Genomic DNA, 26303 nt, shown 5'->3' with positions numbered 1-26303 from the left:
TAGTACATGCAAGTAGAATGCTACCACCAGTATACATAAAATCCCAAATCCAAAGAACTGTTTACATTTTATAAAAATTCCCTAGTCCCCCAAAATAGAATATTTTGCACCCAAAACATTAAATGTAATTGATACTAAAACAAGCCAATTTTAAACAGCAATTTTAAAAAATAAAATGGTAAGAACCCTGTAGCATAAGATGGCTGCCAGTGACGGACAATCCAGTTTGGGCTTCAACTGATGAACACAGAACCAATGCTGTTCTCATCATATAAAGATGATCTGAAGATTTAATAGGATTACTGTCTTGTAATTTCAATTCACCAATACCTACAGTCTGCTATTCACAATCATCTGATATTTTAATCACATGCAGCATGGCTTTTAAAGAAAAAAACATCTGATTTTATATCAGGAACAGACTGCCAAGATCGGGGTGGGTGGAGAGGGGAGGGGTGGGAAAATGAGGAAAAAAAGGGCAAGAAAACATTGCAACACTGGGAGATGAAAAATTACAGGTTTATTCCAGCACACATTCTGACATCAGAATGTGCATTTTCTTTTTGTAGACAATACAAGGATTCAGTAGGCTGTGTATATATAGTCTCATTACACAATAATGAATCTCCAAAAAAAAAAACAGCCATAACAGCACCTTTGCAATAACAATCAGCTTGGTGAAAAGACTAAAAGAGAGCATTTCAAAGAAGCTGATAGTAGCCAAGCAGGTTCCATTTTGGTGTAGAAGCCAATGCATAAGCAGTTCTTAAAAAGCCTTCCCATCTCCAGGTATTGCCCACCACTGTACAATAGGGAAGGCATGTATAAAAGCACCAAAACCTCTGCAAACACCACAAATTAGACATTAGGTGTGTCACAGCAACTCAGGTTAGCCACATCTTCCAATCATTTCTTCTTCCCCTGCAGGAAAATACCTCACTCATCAATTCTAACCAATAATGCACCAACATTTTGCAAGGCAAATCAAACAGCTTTAGATCAGCTCACAGATCATTGTTCAGGGCTAAGACTTGGTCAAAATTTCCATTAGATGGATAGGGCTATAACCCCATTTAAATGTGTATATATTAACTTCTAGCTGCTGGTCATAAGAATGACTTTTCCTCGACCTGCTTTAGAACATGGTCATTTTATCAAAAAAAAACTTTTGTCGAGTATGGGAGCAGTTTCTCACACCCTTGGGTTAGGTTACCAAAAGTTTGCAATGATATATATCCTTTACACAAAAAAGGGATATTTAGCAACTAAATCTGCTATGCTTCTTTGTGCTTCATCTATTGATAATTCTATAATATTTTAAACATAATCTGCTACATAAGCTGTCACCTAAGTTGGATCAATTTAAGTACAAGATTCAGTCATACATCTCCCAAAGTTCTGTGGACTTACTATTCAGTATTTTATTAAAGTAGTGGTTAGCAGATTTAATCATGTGAATATAATTTAGTTCCAGATTTACAAAGTGTTGACAAAAGTTTGTACACCATTCTCTGAACAGTGTTGTCTCTCCATTGGCCACCAGGAAATTTGAATGAAACAAATTAGTGGGATGTGCTGGCCTCAGCTAAATGAAACAAACTTTGTTCCATAGATCCTTAGATGTTGTTATTCATTTAAAATTATAGAATAGTTCTCAGCAGATTCAGAATTCCACGAAAAGGACAAAACATCTGAAGCCAGTTACAGATTTATTGATAACCCAAGTTTAAAACAGATCTGTGAAAGAAAGCTATAAATATAAAGGCATCAAGTTATCAGATCAGGAATATGGAGGGTTTAAGTGAATACTGAAGCAAGTCAATAACATACCAGCACACTCTGCAGGTGATTTTGAGTGTATCAGTTCTAATCACACTGAATGCATACAAGTAAAATATACAGTGGCATTCAAAGATGTACTGATAAGGGTGTGTGAAACACAGTACAAGTAGTAGTAACAATAGGGAGTTTTTGTGCATTAGGATATGCAATATTGTTGTATAAGGCTCTGCCATGTAGTATAATCATTTAAACACATGCTGGTATTACTACTACTCAATGTAATATCTCCCTCTTTCACCTGTATTACTTGATTGGCCACTCGACCATTTTTTTTTCCATGTGACTGTGCAGTTGCCTTTTGTTAAAGCAAAAACTCAATTCACTTGGTATCATTAATTAATGATGGAAGCCAAGTGGTTATCCATGGTCATTATTGGTAGTATTTTGAATAAACTATTATTCAGCAGGGATCAATTGCTCTGCATTCAATTCACTTCATTACTGGGATTTATTTGAATATTCTGCACCACTTATAAACAGAACTAGATCAAAATTAAATAAGCTTATGATAACAGTTTCTCACAGGAATCTGCAATGCAACTGCAGGGTGCAGAAAATCACCACACCAATCCACACAGCTGGTTCAGGGCCTCCATTTCCCTTCACTCCATCCATTTTAATGAAATCCATGCTTTTCATTATTTCATTTGTGCATTTTTTGGCATAAAGCTTTTGCAGTGAAGGAATATTTCAAATGTTCTGGCTCCACTGAAATTAAGAGGGGGACCAAACTGCAATGTACTGCAGGAATGATATTAGTACCAGCACTAGTGCACATGTTCTGGACCATTCTAAGCAGTAAGTAATGCTGCATGAACTCTGAGGGCGAAGTTATTTATGCAGACAGTATCCCTATTTGAGGCCCTGCATAAATCCTTCACAAAACAATAATTGGTCTTTTCACAAAAAAAAAGCAGGTGAACATAGTTATTTTAACATTAGCAGTAGCAGCATACACTGCTACAATTATCTCAATTTTCACCTAGGGTCCACAAACCAAAGCCTTTAGATAGGGACGAGTCAAAAAGAAAAGCTGTGGCGTGGGGTGGGAGGCAGGGGATGGGTCATGGGCAGACAACACTTGGAACAATAAATCAATTGTCAAAATATTTAGGCCATGGAAGGGTGTTATCTTATTCTATTTGTACAACAGTACAAATCAGATCAAAAGGCTGAACCAATGGAAATATTATTCTGGCATGATTGTGGGTTTGGTACTTTGCAAAGCCACCACTGTACTGACACAGCTAGACCTCTCAGTGTACAGTTACAGCTTACAGAATCGCTTAGCGTTAATCCACAAAAGTTCAGTACACAATGTTCTTCTCTTCAAGAGAAAGGGCACCACTCTAATCTTTAATGCAAGTCCTGTTGTACTCTGCTTGCGTTTTGTTTTGTCTACTGCTGTGTCAGCAGACTTGGATCACTGGAAGGTTGGCACAGTCATCCTAAGGCTGGGCTACACAGCAGCTCTGGGTGTGCCATTGTGAGTCACTGTCTTCATGTTCTGCATATTCACTTGGTGGCTGCTTGGTCTGTGAGCACTCACTCCAACCTCAAATACCTCATGGATGGCTTTACGAAAACAATGGAAATTGTAGTCTATCAAACCTGTAACAGAAATCAGGTACACTGAGAAACATGTCTTCAGTTTCCCACTTTTATCCATTATTTACCACAGCCACACAACTTCCTGATTGAGGTAGAAGACTTTTGCCAAGATACATAGGGAGTGTAAAAGAGGGGAAGTATTCCTGATTAGAAGTGCTGTAAATTAAACTCAGTTTCACACATGTAAGAACTATAAATGTAGGGTCATGTCTTTCAAAATAATGGAGCCACTAATAAACTGTTAAATGGTAGAGAGCACTTCAATATTCTTCACAACTGAAATTCTGAAATGTTACAACTACATGCTTCAAATCCCATAAAATGTACACACTGGGGTTACTTAAAATAGCATGTGTGGTCTACATCCAAGCCAGGAAATCTTTGTATCCAGACCAAGGCAAGCAGCTGATAGTACCTGGCTTTTTTTTTTTTAACTATAATCGTTTCTCCAAATAATTCTTGTGGTATGCTATATTTACTTTCTGGCATGGGCAAAGGATGGGTTGGTCCTCCATTACACTTCCTGAGCAACATCATAACACAACAGAGCAGTTTCATTGATGTGGTGTAGGTTTCATTTTATACCATTTTTTAAAGAAGTTACAGGATTGAAAGGGGAAATTTTTCAAAAAAGCATCATACTGAAGGTAAACTACGTTAATACATAGTCACATATTAGACAACACTAAACTTCAGTAGAGTGGAACACCTTTAAAAGTGATAATGCAAGATGCAGGTATACCTAGAACCAGCAGCTAAGACTAAATAAGCGTAAGCCCAAATAGATTGATAAACAAAAGCAAAACTGAAAGGAAAGTGACCTCCACAAATCCTGCAGGGAGGAAATTTAGCGAATTTATTCAGCAGCAACTCAGACCCTAGTTTACCTTACCTTTTCTCTCAAAGCTTTCCTCTCTTAGAATGCATACAAGAGCAAGAAATCTAGTCACTTCCTTCAGGTACAGGACTGTTGTGTTATTGAGTTTGATAATTGCCATTGACTCTTTATCATATGCGCTCCCAGTGCCATCTTCTTTAAGTCTGCAGAGATAATTTATTATATATATTATTTTCATAGGTCAATTATTCCTGCTTCCCTAGCATGTAATTTAACAGCAATGACATATATAAAAAGGATACATCTACAGAAAATAAACTCAAGTTAAATTACTGACATATTACTGCAGTACATAATTTCATTCACTAGATGGCAGAATATGCAGAGATTGCTAGAAAAGTCCAGCGTACGAAATGTTACACATATTTTCCCAATCTGGGATATGATATATGCCACACCATGAATTAGAAAACTGCCATCACAACATTCTCCATAGCCTGCAGAAACATTGGACAAACACTTTGCCGTTTTTATTTATTTTTTTTTAAAACAGGAGCAGAGGGAAGATGACAAGGTATAGAATTAGGAGACAGGACTGAAGTTGACAGATTAAGTAGAGAACGTAGTTTTTAAAAAGAAAAGGATGCTATGCTAAACCTGAATAAATAATTAATCAGGTCCCAGCTGGAGGTGTGTGTCCAATTTTGGACATCACACCTTAGGAATGATGTGAGGGCCTGACAGAGAATGAAGAGATTCATTAGAATGGCACCAGGTATACAGGGCCTCTGTTATGTAGAGAAACTAGACAAACTAGGGTTGTTCTCTTTAAAGCAGGGACGGTTAAGCAGAGGTGTTTGAGATCTAGAAGGATTTTGATACAGTAAATAAGAGAAACTTTCCAGTGGCATATGGATCAGTAATCAGAGGAAAAAGATTAAGGCAATTAATAAATGAAACAGAAGCGATGCAAGGAAACAATATTTATGCAGCAAATTGCTATGATCTGGAGTGTGCTGCCTGAAAGATGGTCAATAAATTTCAAAAGGGATTTGGAGAAGTGCTTGAAAAGAAACCATTTTCTAGGCTATGGGGCAAGTGCAGAGGAATGGGATTATGGGGGATGGGAATTTCAAAGACCCAGCACAAGCACAATGGGCAGAATGGCCGCCTTGTATGATTCCAGGGTATTGACCTCCACTTTTCAAAGGTGATACTCTGCACCACTCTACTTCAGTGGGAACTTGTTACCCAGAAATGGGCTGTAATACTCACTATGGGAGTTGGAAACAATGGAAAACTGATGAGTTTATTGCTGAGTCTGAAATGCAGCTTCAAACAGCTATTAACAGAGACAGCACAGCAGGATCCTTTAATTATCTGAACCAATCAGAATGTGTAGCTTTGAGAAGGGCTTTCAGCACCTTAAGGGCAGGAGGTGAGAGCATCAGAAGGGTCAGTAACCAGAGGATACATATTTTAAGGTAATTAGCACAAGAGCCAAAGGGGAGATGAGCAGCATTTTTTTTATGCTACACAATGCGCTGATATGCCTGAAAAGGGTTGGAAGCAGATTCAATAACAACTTTCAAGAGGAAATTGGGTAAATACTTCAAAGAGGCAAATTTGCAGGGCTGTGAGGAAGGGACAAGGGAACAGGAATTAATGAAAGTTTTTCAGAGAGCTGGCACAGGCACGATGGCTGAATGGCCTCCTTCTGTGCTGCGCCATTCTATGATTTGGATTATAGGAAAACACCTCTTCACAACAAGGGTTGCCAAGAGAACCGATTTACCTATGCACAAGCAGGATGGATGAAAATGCTAGCAATATGAAAAAAACTGCTGGATTCTATCATTTTTTCCCTCAATCTGTGAATATTTCCAGTGACACTGAAACCAGACAAACTAATCAGAATCACTGTAGAGGCTATAGAAATGTACTAAAAACTGTATATATTTATTAATGCACCTAGCTACTTACCCATAAATGCAGGAGACATCAATCACCACATCTATCATATCACAGCACAGCTCATATGACTGCATGTCTACAGGCGAACTGTCCGTGGCAATATAGATTTTACTGACTACATCAAAAAGAAAGGCTTTTTCAATCCCAGAATTCTGTAGAAAAAAAATTCAACAGTTTAAGCACCTGGCTCATCATGTTTTGATAAAAAAAAGCTATTGATTTAAGAAGAGTGATTTTCACCAACTCAGTCTTAACTTGTCACACTTTCTTTTTGAACTGTTACAGCAGACTGAGCATACAGCAGAAACTGCTTTGGTTATGACGCAGACAAAGGCAATCAGGATAGTGCCGCAACGTCTTTTGGTTGTTACATTTCCCCCTATAGTCATTTCTTGGATGCCATATGATCTACTCCTCTCAAGCCTAACTCACTTAATTCAAATTATCTAATAATTCAATTCCTACAGTAATAAATTCCTACTTTGCTTTGTTACTGATGCTGCTCAAATTGTTGGAAAGTTATTTATGGTGCAAAAGTAATTACTAGATGACAACTATAATTTTAAGCATATATCTGAACAGCAGCATGTACTAAGCAATGGATGGAAAACTTGGTTAGATATGGAAATTTTTTTTTTTAAAAAACGAGATTTGGAAAGTGTGCAGATTTGCAAAATTTAGAAAACTTACCACACCCACTAAACTAAAAATTCAGATCTTCAACTGAAAACTTAATTGATGTAATTTGTGGTGGTAGGGGAGGGGGAAGGATGGAAAAGAGGAGAAAGGGGAGGAAAAAAATTGACACTGTTAATTGATCAATTACACTCTCAAATATTTAAAGTGCTTAATTGTGGTTTGCATTTTCCAATAAACTTTGAAAGATTAATTAAAAACTTCACTGTTTCCTAGGGAAGTGGCTAACACATTCCGGGTGTTTCAATGTGCCGGCCAGGCTTTATGTCCTAGGTAATCCCTTCTAAATCATTGGGCCAAGTCCCAGCTTAAATGGCCTCACTCAAATATTAAAACAGGAAATGACCAAGAAATTTAAACAAAAACATTTAAATAATTAGGACAAGCTCAACCAATTGTCTACTAGGACCACAATTTTTAATTTACATTTCAGTAGAACGGATCAAGTTACAGGACTTCCCTCCTACTGCAGTCCTGCTGAAGTTCCTGAATGAACAGCAGTTCAGAAACAGAAAATGAACTGCAGCAGATTACAATACGATCTTTGTGATCCCAAGTTATACTGCACACTTTGTTTAAAATGTTGTGAAGCAGGTTTGGCACTCCACCAATGCGATAGGTATAATTGATCAACTTCAGTGTGAAACAGATAGCTTTAGACTACTGATCAGATATTGAAATGTCCAGTCAGGTTTTTAAATATAGATAAAAATAGTATTTATCCTTCATTCCTTATTCCATATTGAAACAGTTTTAATCTAGGTACTCACCGATATAAAGATGTTAAGTAGATTTTCCAGTGTTGGTAGCTGTGGGATAAGCTTCTGTACTACTTTACTAAATGCTTCAAATATTGAATGATCATAAATGCTGGTTAAGTAAAAGCTGATGAAAGGAAAGATAATCAGTAATATTGAAAATGTATAATCCTATAAAGTCCAAATCTATTCAACCTGCCCACAAGCACATCAACAAAATGCAACCTGCAGAAACTGAGTATTTCTCACAAATTAAGCCCTGGTTTTAAGCCCAACATACTTTAGCTAATACGGTCCTTCATTTAAAAAGAAAGCTACACATTTGTGGCAGAGAAATTCTAGAAATTGCGACTGCACAATTATTACACGATTAAATTCTTTGTAGCCTGCACAATCAAATCCCTCAAAACGACAACTAAACAACCCAGGCTAGATTTTAGTGTCAACAGATCATGGCAGCATCACTACTCATGTTATTCTTACCAGCACCAGATCTTAATTGTTTCTTCTCGTGACTAAAAAGGCTCAAGAGTTTGTACAAGAAATCGTTTCAGATTGTTGTTTGGTTACCAGAAGGTGGCCCATTCAGGAAAAAGTGCCTCTCCCTTTTGATAGGCCTCAGATACTTAAGCCAGAATGATCAGTTTCAGAACCCAATGGTTCACAATTTGAATAAACTGCAAGGCTTTAATGTAACAAAAGTAAATGTGCTGTGGATGCAGTGTATTCAAACTCATGGTTAGCAGGTTTCTACTCAGAACTCCTCACATGATGAGTTACTAATCTTGTATTAGTCATGGAAAAAAATTGTTAAAATTAAATTTTTGAAATAACATATACTTTCCAACAAGCGAGCTTTGAAAAGAATAAGGAGCTAGGTATATGCCTTTGCATTAATAGTAAATTTCAAGGAGATCTCCATGCATCATCTAACTAGAGAAAGACAACAAAAATAATATCCTTATAGTGCCATAAACAAGTTCACTGGTTAAAAGGCACAATTGGTCCCCAGGAACTGCCCAAGTTTACCCATTTGACATTGTCTCTTTCCTAGTTCATAGGCATTAAGTGGATTAAATTAGTTAGAAAAAAAATAAACTAAAGCTATATACAAAGGGAAGGACAGAAATGGAGGATGAGCGTGCTACAAAAACAAATATTTAATGTTGAATTAAGATTATAGTGTTTAGTTTAGTAGTTTAAGGCTATGTCACAAACTTATTTTAATAACTGTCTTAAAGTATTATGAGCATTTGCTTAATTGCCACAAGCTGAAAATGAATAAACTAGTTGTTCTGAACAGATTAGACTTTCCCTAGATGCGCTGGCAGCACAAAACATTACAAATGGGAAACGTAGAGAAATATGTTCAAGAGATCTGGGCTGCAATCATCCTAAAGCAGTCATTGAGGCAAATTAGGAAAAGCTATCCTTACATAACAAGATAAAACTAAGCTTAGTGCTTGCAAGTTACTTCAAGATTGGTTGATGCTTTTTTAAACAATTCGATAGAGCAAGTATTATGAAAGAGGGTGTTCCGTTTAGTCATGAACAATAACTGACACCGAGGTGTCAAATAAAAAAAAGTTCAGATTTTCAGTATTTACAAAAATTGGAAAATGTTGGAAATACAACTCTGGTCAGCCAGCATCTGACTTTTTTCTGCACAGTTCAGTGACATTGATTTTGTGCCATAATTTGCTGGAAAAGAGCTGCTAGCAGCATAGTGAAAGCAACAGGGCATCTGGGACATGAGTGAATCTTGGCTAAGATGTGCTTAGCCAATGAAATTTAAGTATTGAGAAAGAAAGATGAATGACCAAGGAGAGTGAATTAGAGTTAAATCAGGTACAGAAAGGGAGAGTGAGGAAAAAGATTGGATTAAGAGAAGAAAAAGAAAAATTGCAAATATTTTAGATTTTAAAAATGTCAAATTTTATGTTCAGTAGGTCTCACGAAGAGGTTCTGAGTCTTTTATGGTTGAACAGTAAGTGTTTATTGATAAAACAAAACTATGCACATATATACAAGATATAGTCCAAGCTGAGAGCTAACTCCATGCTTGCTTCTATACAGGTCTGTCCAGTCCACAGCTGACTAGTTTCAGATCATGTGTCCCTTTACATCACATTGAGCCAGATACCCTTGTACTACACGAAGAACAATTTACCAACTGTAGGAATGACAATCCAGTTTACATTGTTCAACTTCTGTAGCCCAGAAATTGAACATTGTTAATGCATTAAGAATTACTGCTTCATTAAAAAAGGTACTTACATTTAATCATAACTATTATACCTATTAAATTAACTGCAAATTTAACAGGGTAAGGACGAAATTCTGTTTAGGTGAAGCAAACTGTGGAACAAGAAGTTTTGGGAAGTTGCAATTTATGACATCTCTTAATCCCCAGAATTTGTTGGACAATTTGCACATTAATAGCAGAGTGCATAACAGCACATTGTTATTTCTACATCAAAATTATAAAATGCCTTAGGATTTAGAGCAGGCAAATGCTGGAAGCAGTGATTCTGAGTAATAATTACTCGAATAATTTTTTTTCATACCAATGGTTAATTACAACATAAATGCACCATTTTTTCCAAGGGGGAATATATCTTTCATATCAAAAAGCCTGACAGCAATGCAGCAGTTACTCTGTCATCCACATCACTTACCTCAGGTGGAGTTTCTCTAAACCAGCATCAGCAAGGTCATCATTGGCTCGCTGGTGAATGTCTCTTTGGGTTTCTATCTTGTGATCATCTGACAAACCATCTACTTTGTGGATGAATACTTCAAAGTTGATTTCAGGATTGACTTTGTATGCTCTGGATACTGTCAGGTGAAGTCTTGCTAGAGCTTCCATATAATCATCCTGCCAAAGACAACATTCATCAGTAAGCTGACATTAGCAAGGAGAACACCACAAACTACATTACACCATCAGCATCAAAAAGATAAATTTCGAACCAATAAAAAGCAAACAAAAACCAGTCATCTGCTTTCATGAAACAGTGACCACTATTTTTCAACATCTGATTTTTATGTCAACTAACCAAGCAGTGGTTCAAATCACTGCTGTGGCTATTAATGGCACATAATTGTTTCATTTCGTGTGTGTGTGTGTGTGTGTGTGTGTGTGTGTGTGTGTGTGTGTGTGTGTGTGTGTGTGTGTGTGTGTGTGTGTGTGTGTGTGTGTGTGTGTGTGTGTGTGTGTGTGTGTGTGTGTGTGTGGGGTAGGAGAAAACGAAGAAATGCAGATTGGATTCCAGTGGATTTTATTATTAACTATTTCATGCACTGTTCAGACCATGTAAAATGTTTTGCCCAGAGGCCAAAATGCCAAGTCTGGCAGTAATAGCAATTGCAGCAGGAGGTAGCAGTATGGGTTCTGAAGTATCTGGGTTTAAATTAATTTTCAAGGTGACAGCAACTCTTGTCCCTTCCGCAATTTTGACAAAAAAAGTTAACTTTCAACTAATCTTACATATTTTTTAACCGCAGCAAGTTGTGCCCTTAACCAAATTTGAGAATCACAATGTTACAGTACTGAATCAAATTATTTGCCCCATCAAATCTGCAGAGGCGAGGCAGTGGTGTAGTGGTGTTGTCACTGGACTAGTAATCCAGACACTCAGGGTAATGCTCTGCACGCCCAAGTTCAGATCCCACCACAGCAGATGATGGAATTTTAATTCAATAAGTATCTGGAAACAAATGTCTAATGATGACTATAAAACCATTGTCAATTGTCATAAAACTCATCTGGTTCACTAATGCCCTTAAAAGGGAAGAAAATCTGCCGCCTTACCTTCTCTGGCCCACACGTGACTCCAGACCCTTTAATGTCCTCTGTCTCAGTTGTATCAAATCACTAAAGACAAGTCCAAAGGAATGAAACCACTCAAAGCGCCTGGCACCAGAAAACAACAATGGCAAACCATGTTGAACCTACAAAAGTCTTCTTTACTAACATCAGGGAGCTTGTGAGAAAATTGGGAAAGCTGTCTCAGTCTAGTCAAGCAACAGCCTGATAATCATACTCTCAGAATCATACCTTACAGATAATGACCTAAACACCATCACCATCCCTGTCCCACCAAGCAGAGGTGGCGGCACAGTGTTACGCAGCAGGAGAGAGGTCCTCAGCATCACTCTGGACCCCATGAAGTCTCATGTCATCAGGTCAAACGTGGACAACGAAACCTCCTGCTTACCACATACCACACCTCCCTCAGCTAATGAATCAGTACTCTGCCATGTTGAAAACCACTTGAGAGGAAGTACTGAAGGTGGCAAGGGTGCAGAATGTGCTCTGTACGGGGACTCCAGTGTCCATCACCAAGAGTGACTCAGTAGCACCACTAAAAACCAAGTTGCCTAAAGGACATAGCTGCTAGACTGGGTCTGCAGGTGATGAGGGAACCAAGAGGGAAAAACATGCTTGACCTCATCCTCATCAACCTCCCTGCCGCTGTTACATCTGTCCCTGACAGTATCAGTGGGAGTAACCGCTGCACAGTCCTTGTGGAGACAAAGTCCCATCTTCACATTGAGGATACCCTCCATTGTGTTGTGGGGCACTATGACCATGGTTTTGGGGAAGATTTTGAACTGATCTAGAAATGCAAGACTGAGCATCCATGATGCACTCTGGGCCATCAGCAGCAGAAGAATTGTAGTCAACCACAATCTGTGACCTCATCGTCTGGCATATCCCCCACCCTCCTATTACCACATATCTAGGGGAACACCACTGGTTCAATGAAGAGTACAGGACGGCATACCAGGAGCAACACCAAGCATGCCTAAAAATGAGGTGTCAAACTGGTGAAGCTACACCACAGGACTGGCTGGGCGCCAAACAGTATAAGCAGCTAGCGATAGATATGGCTAAACAATTCCACAACCAATGGATCAGGTCTAAACTCTGCAGTCCTGCTACATACAGTCATGAATGGTGGAGAAAATTTAAACAATTCACTGGAGCAGAAGGCTCCACAAATATCCCCATCCTCAATGATGGGGGAGCCAAGCATATCAGTGCAAAAGATAAGGCTGGAGTATTTGCAACCATCTTCAGCCAGAAGTGCCAAGTGGAAAATCCATCTCACCCTGCAACAGATGTCTTCAGCATCACAGATGCCAGTCTCCTGCCAATCTGATTCACTCAACATGATATCAAGAAAATCAGACTCAGACGTTTACAGCACAGAGGGAGACCATTCAATCCATCCTGTCTGCGCTGGTCAACAAAGATCTAACTACACTAATCCCATTTTCCAGCACTTGGCCCACAGCCCTGGGGGCTACGGCAACACAAGTGAATATCTAAATACTTAAGTGTTAGAAGCATTTCTAACTCAACCACCCTTTCAAACACTGAGTTCCAGACTCCCACTACCCTCTGGGTTAAAAAATTTCTCCTCAACTCCCATCTTAGCCTTCTACCTTAAATCAATGCCCCCTGTTTATTGACCCCTCTACTAATGGAAAAAGTGCCTTCCTATCCACCCTATCTATGCCCCTCAATCTTATAACATCAGGTCCCCTCTCAACCTTCACTGCTCCAAGGAAAACAACCCCAGCCTTTCCAATCTTTCCTCATAGCTCAGATCCTCCAACCCAGGCACCATCCTGGTAAATCTCCTCCGCACTCTCTCCAGTGTAATCATCCTTCTGATAATGCGGTGACCAGAACTGCACACAGTACTCCAGTTGTGGCCTAACCAGTGTTTTATACAGTTCCAGCATAACCTCCCTGCTCTTGTATTCTATGCCTCAGCTAAGAAAGGCAAGTCTCCCATATGCCTTCTTATCCGCTATCTAACTGCACTGCTACCTTCAGGGATCTGTGGATGTACACACCAAGGTCCCTCTGATTTTCAGCACTTTCCAGGGTCCTACCATTCATAGTGTACTCCCTTGCCTTGTTAGCCCTAACCAAGTGCATTACCTCACATTTTTCCAGGTTGAATTCCATTTGCTGCTGCTCTGCCCACCTGACCTGTCCATTGATATCCTCCTGCAGTTTACAGCTATCCTCCTCACTGTTTACCACTCTGCCAATTTTCATGCCGTCTGCAAACCTCTTGATCATACCCCTACACTTAAATCCAAATCATTTATGTACACCACAAACAGCAAGGGCCCCAGCAGTGAGCCCTGCAGAACCCTAATGGAAACAGATTTCCAGTCACAGAAACATCCCTCGACCATCACCCTCTGCTTCCTGCCTCTCTGCCAATTTTGGATCCAATGTGCCACTTTGCCTTGGATCCCATGGGCTCTTACTTTCTTGACCAGTCTACCATGAGGGGCCTTATCAAAAGCCCTGCTAAAGTCTGTGCAGATCACATCAAATACATTATATGCATCAACATTCCCAGTTACCTCCTCAAAAATTTCAATCAAATTTGTCAAACATGGCCTTCCCCTAAATCCATACTGACTATCACTGATCAATCCATTTCGCCCCCAGTGCAGATATATTCTGTTCCTCAGAATTCTTTAGTAACTTCCCCACCACCGGAGGTCAGACTGACTGGCCTGTAATTTCCTGGTCTATCCTTTCCTCCCTTTTTTAATAATGGGACAACATCAGCACTCCTCCAGTCCTCTGGCAACTCACCTGTGGCCAGAGTGGATTTGAAAATTACTGCCAGGGCCCCTAATATCTCTTCCCTTGCATCCTTCAACAGCCTGGGATACATGTCATCCGGGCCTGCAGATTTGCCTACTTTTAAGGCTGCTAAAACTGCCAGCACCTCCTCCCTCTCTATGTTAATTTCCTCTAATATTTCATAGTCCTCCACTCTGATGTCTATATCTGCGTCGTCCTTTTCCACTGTGAAGACCAATGCAAGGTATGCATTAAGGACTGTACCCACATCCTCCGGGTCTAAGTAGTATGTCATAAATGATCAGCTGTCCTTTTTTACTGACATGCAGCTTGATGTTCATTCTTAATCATGCACAACTTAGAACGATCAGAAAGCAAAGCATGATTTTCTTTAAAAAATTTTAAAAAAAAGTTCAGGATTGAGATCACCAGGTTTTAAGTTACAGCCCAAAAGGAACATGAGAGAAGCAGATTTGTTGTTGACATACAGCTTGTTGTGGATGGGGAAGGTAAATGTAGTGTGATTATAGCCAAGCCCTGCATATACAATGCACAATCTTCAAGCTTGCCTCTATGGTCCCTAATTGGCCCTACCCTTTCCCTAGTAATTCTCTTGCTCTTTATATATTTAAAAAGCCTCTTTTGGGTTTTCCTTCATTCTATCCACCATTGCTTTCTCATGCACGCTTAGCTTTCCTAATTTCCTTTTTAAGATCCCCCTGCACTTTTTATACCCCCCTAGTGACTCCGCAGCATTGAGCGCTTGGTATCTGCCATAAGCTGCTCTTTTTTTCTTAGTCCTAACCTTTATGTCCCTTGACATCCAGGGTTCTCCAGACTTGGCCCCCATCTTTGTCTTTACAGCAACATATTTGCCTTGTACTCACTATTTCCTCCTTGAATGCCTCCCACTGCTCTGACAGTTTTATCTGGAAGTAGCTGATGCCAGTCCACTTGGGCCAAATCGTATTTCATCTTAGTAAAACTAGCCTTTTCCCAGTTTAAAAAATTTTATTCCCCAACCTTACCCTTTTCCATGACTATCCTAAATCTAACCGAGTTATGATCACGATCACCAAAATCGCCCCAACTGATGCGCCTTACATCTGCCCGGACTCATTTCCGAATATCAAGTGCAGAACTGCCCCCTCCCTTGTTGGGCTACTTTCTCCTAGATGCAATATAAGAATTTTGCTCCCTCCCTACCTTGCACATAAATTATCCCAGTTAATATTTGGGTAGTTCAAATCCGCTATTACTGCATTATTCTTACACTTCTCTGAAATTTGATTACGTATCTGATCCTCTCTCACTGACTGTTTGGGAGCCTATAGTACACAACCAACAGCATGTTTGCCCCTTTTGTGTTTTTTACTTCTACCCATATGGCTTCAATTGATGGCCCTTCCAAGATATCATCCCTCCTCACTGGGAAATTGATTCCTTGATCAATATAGTGACCCCAGCTCCGCTTTTATCCCCCTCGCTACCTGGTCTGAATACCCTACAACTAGCAATGTTGAGCTGCCAATTTTGCTCTTTTAGCCAAGTCGCAGTCATAGCTATAATATCATACTCCCATCTGTGCCCTCAGCTCGCCTGTCTTATTCCTCAGGCTCTTTGCATTAAAATATATTCCATTTAGCCTTGCTAAACTTTCTTCATTCTTATCTAGCCTACATTTCCTCTGCCTTCCAGACTCACTCACTAGCGTTATAGCTTCTAATTACACCTCAGTTTCTCTCCCCTCTGAACTACTTTTCAGGATCCCACCCTCCCTGCCAATTTAGTTTAAATCCACCCCAACTGCATTAGCAAACCTCCCCGCAAGGATGTTGGTCTCATTCCTATCCAGATGTAACCCGTCCAACTTGTACAGGTCCCAACTACCCCAGAAACGGTCCCAATGTCCCAGGAATCTAAAGCCCTCCTCCTGCACCATCTCTCCAGCCACACATTAATCTTCTCTATCCTTCTGTTCCTATACTCACTACTGCATGGCACTGAAGTTTACTACCTTTGAAGTCCTGCTTTTTAATTTCCTACCTAACTCCCTAAAGTCTGCTTGCAAGACCTGATTTCTCTTTCTTCCTATGTCATTGATCCCAACATGGACCATGACCTCTGGCTGTTCCCCTTCCCCCTTCAGAATGTCCTACAGCCATTCGTGACATCCTTGAAAAGGGCACCCAGGAGGCAACACCATCCTGGAGTCACATCTATGGCCTGACTATTCCCCTAACAAATCCCCTACACTATTGCTCTTCCACACTTCTTCCTCCCCCTGAGCAGCTGGACCACCCATGGTGTCATGGCCTTGGCTCTGGACACTCTCACCTTTTCCCAAGGCCAAAAAACGGTTTGCAAGCGTGATACACTCAGGTCCCCCTCAGTACCTGACTGCTCCCAGTGACCACATCCTGAAACTTGCTATCCACATACCTCTCAGTCTCATGAATGTACTGTACTGCCCCCAGCCGCAGCTCAAGCTCCAAAATCCGGACCTCGAGTTGCTCCAGTCAGAGGCACCCTCTGCACACATGGTCAAAAAGACCACCAGGAGCGACTAGGATCCCATATAGCGCAGGATATGCAAATCACTGCACTGAGCTCTTCAGACATATCTTAACTAAATAGAATATGGACTCTTGCTTTTATTTTACCCTTACTCCTTCCTCAGTGTAGGCTAGATGCTAGATTCTCTACATAGACTAGATCCTCTAGGTGCTGCTGACTGCCTGTCCCAGGGTCCACCTCTCAAACTCTCCTCACACCTCTCCACACTTTTAGCCCCCGCTGTTCTCATCGATTCTGAGTGAACTCGAGCTGAAGGCACTGGATACTGCATTGGCTATAGGCCCTGACAATATTCTGGCAATAATGCTGAAGACCTGTGCTCCAGAACTTGCTGCACCCCTAGCCAAGCTGTTCCAGTACAGCTACATCTACCCAGCAATGTGGAAAATTGCCTAGGGATGTCCGGTACACAAAAAAGGTCAAATCCAACCCAGCCATTTACCACCCCATTAGTCCATTCACAATCATCAGTAAAGAGATGGAAAGGATCATCAACAGTGCTATCAAGCAGCACTTGCTTAGCAGTAACCTGCTCAGTTTGGGTTCAGCCAGGTTCACTCAGCTCCTGACCTCATTACAGCCTTGATTCAAACATGGACAAAAGAGCTGAACTCCAGAGGTGAGGTGAGAGTGAGGTGAGGCCCTCGACATCAAGGCAGCATTTGACAGAGTGTGACATCAAGGAGCTCTAGCAAAACTGGAGTCAATGGGAATCAGGGTTGGAGTCATACCTAGCACAAAGGAAGATGGTTTAGTTGTTGGAAGTCAATCATCTCAGCTCCATGACATCACTCCAGTAATTCCTCAGGGTAGTGTCCTAGGCCCAACCATCTTTAGCTGCTTCAAATGGCCTTCCTTTCGTCATAAGGTCAGAAGTGGGGGATGTTCGTTGATGATGGCACAACATTTAGCACCATTCGCAACTCCTCAGATACTGAAGCAGTCCACGTCCACATGCAAGACCCAGATAATATCCGGGCTTGAGCTGACAAGTGGCAAGTAACATTCAGGGCACACAAGTGCCAGGCAATGGCCATCTCCAACAAGAGAGAATCTAACCATCATCCCCCATTCATTGGCTTTACCATCGATGAATCTGCCACCAACAACATCCTGAGGGCTACCATTGACCAGAAACTGAATTGGACGAGCCATAAGCATACCGTGTCTACAAGAGCAGATCAGAGGCTAGGAATCCTGAGGCGAGTAACTTACCTTCCGATTCCACAAAGTCTGTCCACCATCTACAGGGCACAGGTCAGGACTGTGATGGAATACTCTCCACTTGCCTGGACAAGTGCAGCTCCAACAACACCTTGACACCATTCAGGACAAAAGCCACCCACTTGAATGGCACCCCATCTGCAAACATTTGCTCCCTCCACCACCAACGCACAATAGCAAGTGTGCATCGTCTATAAGATACACTGCAAGAATTCAACAAGGCTCCTTAGACAGCACCTTCCAAACCCAAAGATAAAAACAAAAAAACTGCGGATGCTGGAAATCCAAAACAAAAACAGAATTACCTGGAAAAACTCAGCAGGTCTGCCAGACCTGCTGAGTTTTTCCTTCCAAACCCAAGACCACTACCATTTAGAAGGTCAAGGGCAGCAGGCACATGGGAACACCACCACCTGTAAGTTTCCCTCCAAGCCACTCACCATCCTCACTTGGAAATATATTGGCTTTCCTTCACTGTCGCTGGGTCAAAACCCAGGAACTCCAATCCCCTTAACAGCACTGTGGATGTATCTACACCATTAGGGACTGCAGTAGTTCACTACCACATTGTCAAGGGCGACAAGGGATGAGCAATAAAAGCTGGCCTAGCCAGCAACTGCCACATCCTATGAATGAATAAAAACAAAGATGAGCTGTACCTATTTTTAGTACACAACCCACAAACATAAGAAATAAAACAAAAGCAAGCTCAAAAAGGCATTCTTTTCAAATTTCTCCTCTTACCTGCTCTGCCTTGAAGGCAGTTAGTTACTCACTTTTCATTTCCACATTTCAAAAAGCACTCACCCCCAAATAAGCATTTCTCCACTTGAGCAGCACTGAGCTATTCAACATCCAGTCAAATTCTCTCCTACCCAATGTCTACATTCAAACAGTTTTAAGGTTGCCTTAATTAAAATTGTTTTTTTTTAAAAAGGATGAAACACAATATATTTTGTTCCCACACATATACATCCGACAGGCATTGCTGAACAAGAATACCCGAACAACTTCCTAGTTTGGTGGGAGAGTGATGGGGAAATGGAGGCCAATTCAAGAGATACAGGACCAAACTAGGGGCCTCACTTCTTTGTGCTGCTCTTACTTTTTAACAATGGTGAGGGGTTATGAGGAGCTAATCAGGTAAAAGAATATTCCTCGCTCATTTGGCAGCATCAGGTATCTTTGCAAGCGCTCATGGATCAAATGTGAATTTGACAAGAGTGCAAATCTCATTTAGTAACAACTTTATTTTTTTAAATCACTCATTTTAAAATTGTTTTTCAGAACAGCAGAATACAGTATTTAATTAACTTTTCAGTGAAAATGATTGCTGCTTTTGGTTAAAGCGCAGTCTGTTAATTCAATAATAGATTTGTAAAACGTATGTCTCAGTAGAGTGACCAATGTACAAAGATTAATTTGCCCCTATAAACATAAGTTCTGACCAATTTTGTAGCTTTTAAGATGCCTTATCACCATTTAGTTATTTATTTATCTCCTTAAGGTTTTTTGTGAACGCATACTCTTTCCTCTCTGATGGGAGAGACAGGTGACTTTCTCTTAAGTCTCTACAAATACCTCTCTACAACTAGCACATTGTGTGGAACAGTTAACATTTGAGCTCTGTGCTATAATAGTTTGGTGTGTCAATGCCCTATCCCACTGCATCACTGAGTAGACCTCCTTTTATTAATTTCTTAATTAGACAGAACATGTACAGAAACAGAACTATGGTTTTCCACTAAACTCATCCACATCAGGCGAGAAGGGGGAATAAACATAGCTGCAACATTGTTAGCACTTCACATTCTACCATATGCTTTGTAATCCACTAAATTTCAAAAATAATTTAGCAGTTTTATGCAAGTATAAAAGCAAAAAAACTGCAGATGCTGGAAATCCAAAACAAAAACACCTGGAAAAACTCAGCAGGTCTGGCAGCATCTGCAGAGAGGAATACAGTTAACGCTTCTAGTCTGAATGACTCTTCAACAGAAAAAAATAGAAGAGGGGGTGAAATATAAGCTGGTTTGGTCGGTTGGGGGGTGGGGGGGAAAAACAAGTAGAGCTGGATAGAGGGCCAGTGATAGGTGGAGATAACCAAAATATGTCACAGACAAAAAAAGGACAAAGAGGTGTTGAAGGTGGTGATATTATCTAAGGAATGTGCTAATTAAGGGTCGAAAACAGGACAAACAAGGTACAGATCGCTCTAGTGGGGGTGGGGTAATAGAGATAAAACAATGGTTGGAAATACATTTAAAAATAATTCACTCCACCCCACCCCCACTAGGGCTACCTGTACCTTGCTTGTCCTGCTTTCTAACCTTAATTAGCACATTCCTTAGATAATATCACCACCTTCAACACCTCTTCGTCCTTTTGTCTGTGTCATCTTTTGGTTATCTCCACCTATCACTGGCCCTCTATCCAGCTCTACTTGTCCCACCCCCTTAAACCAACTTATATTTCACCTCTATTTTTAGTTAGTCATACGGACTCAAAACGTTAACTGTGTTCCTCTCTGCAGATGCTGCCAGACCTGCTGAGTTTTTCCAGGTATTTTTGTTATGCAAGTATAAATTTGATTTAAAGGTATATTAACTATGAAAAGACAAAAATAAGGTGAATTCATTTGTGATGAAAAATAGCAATATAAAATGTACACATTTCTCCAATTGAAAACAGATTATTTGGCAAAACAAATTGCGCCTGTAGAACTAATAAAGCCCACTACTTTCCAGAAAAGTGGAAAGGACAAGCCAGGTATTAAAAATTAAACACCAGATTCAAATCTCATGAGTGTTATTTACTACAAACTAAATTGCACATGACTGTTTAGCTGAGAAACAACATTACTGGATCAATAATTTAAATATAAGCCCAGAATTTGTTGGGAAAATAAATGAGTTTAAAATGTTAATGTGCAAATAACCCAAATTTGTGGCACAAAGAGATACAGTGAGAGTTGCAAATTGCTGGTCAATTTGTGCTGCTCTGCCTTTAGCCTTGCCAAAAACAGAAGTGTGTTGTCAATTTACCCATGATTTTGAAGAATTTGCTGCATTTACACTGTTAAAACAAATTAACCTCACCACAAAAAGTTAGAACTGTACTTAAGAGTGTTTAATGACAAGATTTATGTCCTTGCAATGCCAAGTTGATCTCTCCTGGCACAGAAAGGGAACAATTGAAAATGTGGAGTCTCATTCCTGCAGGTAGTAATTTATTCCTAGAGTTTTTTTTTAAAAATGTAAACTAGCTTTTTTTTCCCCCCCCTTACCTTACCACCCTCCCATTCATTCTTTCTTTCTCTCAATTTCTCAGTCTTGACTCCAGAATCTTTGAATGTTTTTAAGACAGAGCTAGATAGATTCTTGATAAAGGGGTGAAAGGTTATCGGGGGCAGACAGGATTGTGAAGTTGAAGTTACGTTCACAGCAGCCGTGATCTTACTGGATGGCAGAACAGGCTCAAAAGGGCCAAGTGGCCTATTCCTGCTCCTAATTCAAATGCTCATCCTATTTCCTTCTTGTCATTCCTCATTCTTAATTTTTAAAATCTCACTAGTTATTGAGATATTGTTGGACCCATCGTTCACCAAGGTCCCAGATGCTCCATTCATATGGTAAGCTAACCTCCTGTAGCATTTTACACATAGGGAGTAAAGACCAAGTGTTATATTCAGGAAAAGCACAGTGGGGATATTTAAACCAAGGCGCACAGATGTTATCAATCCCAATTTTAAAATCAATGATTCTGCTCTTATGTTTATATTTCCATTTTAAATACTCATGTATATATCTATAATGGAAATGCTACAATCACACCTTCTGTCAGTGGTGAAATACATTAACTTCACCAGAGGTAAGGTGCAATTACAGCATGGCAAATTCACATAAGCAGTTTCCATTACAAACACGGACATCAGTTTAGAACAAAGATATGACCAGAAGTTTGTGTTGATGGAAGACTCAATGTAGATTCTGCTTCATATTAGCCTGACCCTGAAACTAACTATAACTGCATAGTATTCTAATTTGATGTCCTTAACATTGTAGGCAGCCATCAGTGACAGGATCTTATCTGTTACTATCATTTGAGAATTTCCATTATTAGATTTATCCAGAAATGGATCATGGGATGGGGCTCACTTTTATTCACAAGCTCCAATTCAAGGTTTATTTCAGAAGCTCAGGGGTCAGCAGAAAAAAGGAACCATAACCATCACGCTATTTATGTAGCATGTTTCCTTGTCCTATTCAGACCAAACTGTTTCTACAAACCAAAGACTAAATTAGTATAACCGCTATGCTACCCATTTGATCTCCACTAGCAGATTCTGCATATGTCCCAATCCCAAAAATGCTGACCAAGACTAAAATATCCATCCATAGCACTTAATCCCATGTAACCCCTCAGCAGCATCCAACCAATATAACAAGGATACGAAAGGAAGTAAATGTAGCACATGCCAGAGGATAATCATGCTGTTATTCATGGTGAGTTAAGAGTTGACATTGTTCCAAATTTGACTGTGCTGTATGGCGGTACAGCATGGACATGCACAATGAAATAATTTATTTGGGAAAGCTGAGGCTTCAAAATATTTTGATTATTTTTGGGACAATATAGCACTTGGCTTAATCATTGCAGCTATATAAAATGAGTATGTTTGTGCTTTAGAATAAAAGAAATAGCTGGTTCAAAGGATACTGCAGAAACATCCCTGGCATGACAATAGACAGCAAGAAAAAAAAGGCCAATCTTATACAGAGTATAATGAAGAGTTTTTGCCTGGTATTTAAATTAGCCAGGCCTTATGAATTAGAAAATGCTACTTCCAGATTGGCTTTCATTGATCTAAACATATTTATCAGTGAGCAGCCTTCATCAGGGCTTGGAATCTTCAAAATTGAAGCTTGTGAGCTCTGAATTTTGAACAGGTCTTCCCAGGAACAATGGTGCCGGGTGCCAGTGGAGCAGCAACAGCAGTGAGGGCAAGTTCACAGAAGGGAGCAGAGACTAGTTGGCCAGACAGGGCCAAAGAGGCCAGTGAATGACAGGGCAGGTCAGACTGGCAAACAAAAACAAGTATAATTGAGGTTATGTGACTTTGCCTAGGGGAAAGATGGAGAGTGAGTTTTCATTGTACTATGGGCTATAACTTTATGCATATGAGCAGAACAGGATTAAAAAGGCACAAAGAACTTTCACATGCTGTAATTTTTGCACATATTTTGCTTAAAATGGGCAAGGGAAAAATTAAAACTTTTGCATTTAAATTTATGTGAAATATGAATATCAAAGCAAAATCCAACAATCATTGGACATTGAATCACAAGTGATGCTAATACTAAGCCATATAACTGTGTTACTGTGTAATGTTTAAATAACAGGATTATTCAGTGTGCATTGCTAAATCTCATCACCGAAAAGAGAATGTTACTACGGACCCTGAAAATGCAACTTCTTTTTTACCTAAAGAAGTTTTGACAAACTTAAATGCCTGGCAGGGGCTCCAAAAAGTGAAAATAGATTTTACGATTGCATTTTTCAAAATAGATGGGTGCAATTTTGTGGAACAGAGCAGACAGTTCTTTTGCACACAGTTTGTGTCATAAGGCAATGTTAAAGAGTACAACATGCAAATTTACCACAAAACCAGGCACTATGCAAGATTTGGCACATTTAGGAGACTTTTCCTCCATGAATAGGCAATGGGTTAAAGCGTTAACTCACTACAGTATCATATTTGCGAGCTCACCAAGAGTAATGGGGGAACAAACATAAGTTTATAGCCAGCCATTGTTTTGTAAACAAGTTTGCAAAGCCCTCAACAGATGTGCGTTTTTGAGCAGCGCACAGCAGCAAATATTTGTCTGTAGAAGATGTAGTTTTTTTTTAAAAAACAGAATCATCAACACAATTCAAAGAGATTACACCAACTGTTTAAGATCAGCACTGAAATAGTTTGAAGGAGGCCCAGAGTTGTGTATGGTCCAGACTTGCTTAAAAGATTAAAACAGCAATAGTATGGACACACCACAGCTGGTCACTCCTTCAGACCAGTGGGTTCTTTATTTCTACATGGGAAATACAGTAAACCACAAAACAAAAGGGTATAAATAAAACTGTGTTTATTATTTCAACAAATGAAAAATCCATTGCACTTCTTGAGCAGACATTTACATCCCTGAAGCAGTCACAGATTACTTACTGGCCTGACTACTAGTTCTGCTACTGTGGCACTTAGGGACAGACATGGAGCTCAAGAAGTTATAAAGATGGCACCCACCAATAAAGGTGACTTTTGTTATTTTCTGCGCTGCCATGAAAGTGGCTGGATTAAATAGTCCCATTTGTATTGCAAGTTTGTAGAGCCAGCTCAAGCCACCTCCACTGCATAGCACCCCAAGTAGAATCAACAACCCATTGCCAGCCATGGACATGGTCCTTCATTCAAGCAAGAGATTTGACCATTGCCAGTTTTGAAATCTAATGAAGTCAAGTGCACAAACAAAATCCTGCTGTCCCTATGCATGCTGGCTCAATCACAATACAATTTTCAGATGTTCTTTTCATTGTGCCATTGAATACACATACCTATTCACAGAGGAGGAAAAAGCCCTGCTAGAACTCTGACGTGAAATATGGCTGGTAGACGATGCATGTCACAAACACCAACTATTCTTAACAAGAAGTCGGCCAGGTTTGACAAGCATTTATTCATGTGTGCGATTCAGAAAGTGAGCTTCAGTTGTAAGACAGCCAGCTGGTTTATAGCCAAGTTAGTGTACTTCCCCTCAGGTGCTGTCATTCAAAAGGTCAAGACTCCAGCCACTACTTTTCAACAATAAGGGAAGATGTAATGTTGTCAGTAATTTCAAGGCTTCTGTAACAGACTGCCACGGTTGGGGGTGTTTCGAAGCCTTTTTACTTTCAACATTTACAGTGCCCTATGTCAAGTGGAATGAAGGAGTTAAAGATCAAGTCCAAATAGGTGTGCCACCATTCTATGAAGCTGTTGAGAGGAATTGAGAAGTTTGCATAGTAATGTGATCATATTATGGTACCACGCAAGTGTGCAAATATTCTGACAAATGAACTTGCAGGATTCCTGGTAACATCTGGCAGGACAAGGATGTGTTTGATTATCTATGCTGAAAGTGGCACCACTAACAAAAGGACAGGAAGAGCAGAAGCAATCTCATAACTGAGAAACTGGCCCGTGGTGTCTGACGAAGAGAAGTGTGTTTTGTTGTAAATATAAAGCCATAAACTTGCATCCAAAGTGACATTCTAAAGGAATGCGTGGATGTTTATTCACTAAACATGCAAATGTCTTATTCAATAAGCAAGTAATGCAGTCATTCACGATATTTAATTGTGATTGCTTGCCCAAAGTGATTCCTCACATGCAACCCACTGGATGACTGTTTTAGTACATATGATATTCTGCTCAAAAAGGCTAGCCCTCCCCTGGCATAGTGTACAAAAAGCTAAAGCATTAAAAAATTGACTGCCATAGTTTTTGTTATTTTTACATTTTATGACTGACAGACATTACCCTCTGGCCACAGGTAGCACAGCAGAAACAATAACCATCCTGGAATTTTTAAAGAGAAATGAAACCATCATCTTTTAATTGTCTCTGAAGTTTAAAAATAAGCAAGTGATAACAGCTTTAACATGATATTTTAGTTCAAAAAGTTTCTTACATTTACCTTCCAAGTCATTTGGAAAAACAAATTGAACAGAGGTGTTAACATTGAAGAAAAACATCAGCTACAATAAGAATTCAAAAAAAAAAATTAATTCGAAGGGGGATGGTGGTGTAGTGGTAAATTCACTGGACTATTAATCTAGAGACCCAGCCTAATCCTCTGGGGACATAGGATCAAATTTCACCATGGCAGCTGGTGGAATTTAAATTAAATTAATAAATCTGGAATATAAAACTAGTATCAGTAACAGTGACCATGACAACCATCAATTGTTGGAAAAACCCATCTGATTCAGGAATGGCCTTTAGGGAAGGAAATCTGCTATCCTCAACAGTGTGGCCTACATGTGACTCCAGACCCACATCAATTTGATTAACTCTTAACTGCCAGCTCAGGGCAATCAGCCATGAGCAACAAATGCTGGTCTT

The 26303-nt window shown here is 39.9% G+C and overlaps 1 protein-coding gene across 1 annotated transcript in view; it reads right to left on the bottom strand.

Annotated features, from left to right (window-relative positions):
* Positions 1-503: 503 nt before the first annotated feature.
* rragca (Ras-related GTP binding Ca) overlaps positions 504-26303 on the bottom strand; it is a 51313-nt gene continuing 25513 nt past the window's right edge. Inside the window, exons 2-6 of the mRNA XM_041213168.1 lie at positions 10398-10597; positions 7732-7846; positions 6275-6417; positions 4346-4494; positions 504-3453 (exon numbers count right to left, since the gene is read on the bottom strand). Coding sequence (XP_041069102.1) covers positions 3302-3453; positions 4346-4494; positions 6275-6417; positions 7732-7846; positions 10398-10597 — 759 coding nt within the window. The 3' untranslated portion in view covers positions 504-3301. The remainder of the gene's footprint in view (positions 3454-4345; positions 4495-6274; positions 6418-7731; positions 7847-10397; positions 10598-26303) is intronic.

Source organism: Carcharodon carcharias, chromosome 19, assembly GCF_017639515.1.
Source record: "Carcharodon carcharias isolate sCarCar2 chromosome 19, sCarCar2.pri, whole genome shotgun sequence".
In the NCBI taxonomy this organism is placed as follows: domain Eukaryota; kingdom Metazoa; phylum Chordata; class Chondrichthyes; order Lamniformes; family Lamnidae; genus Carcharodon; species Carcharodon carcharias.
This window is presented reverse-complemented; position numbering and strand designations above follow the sequence as displayed.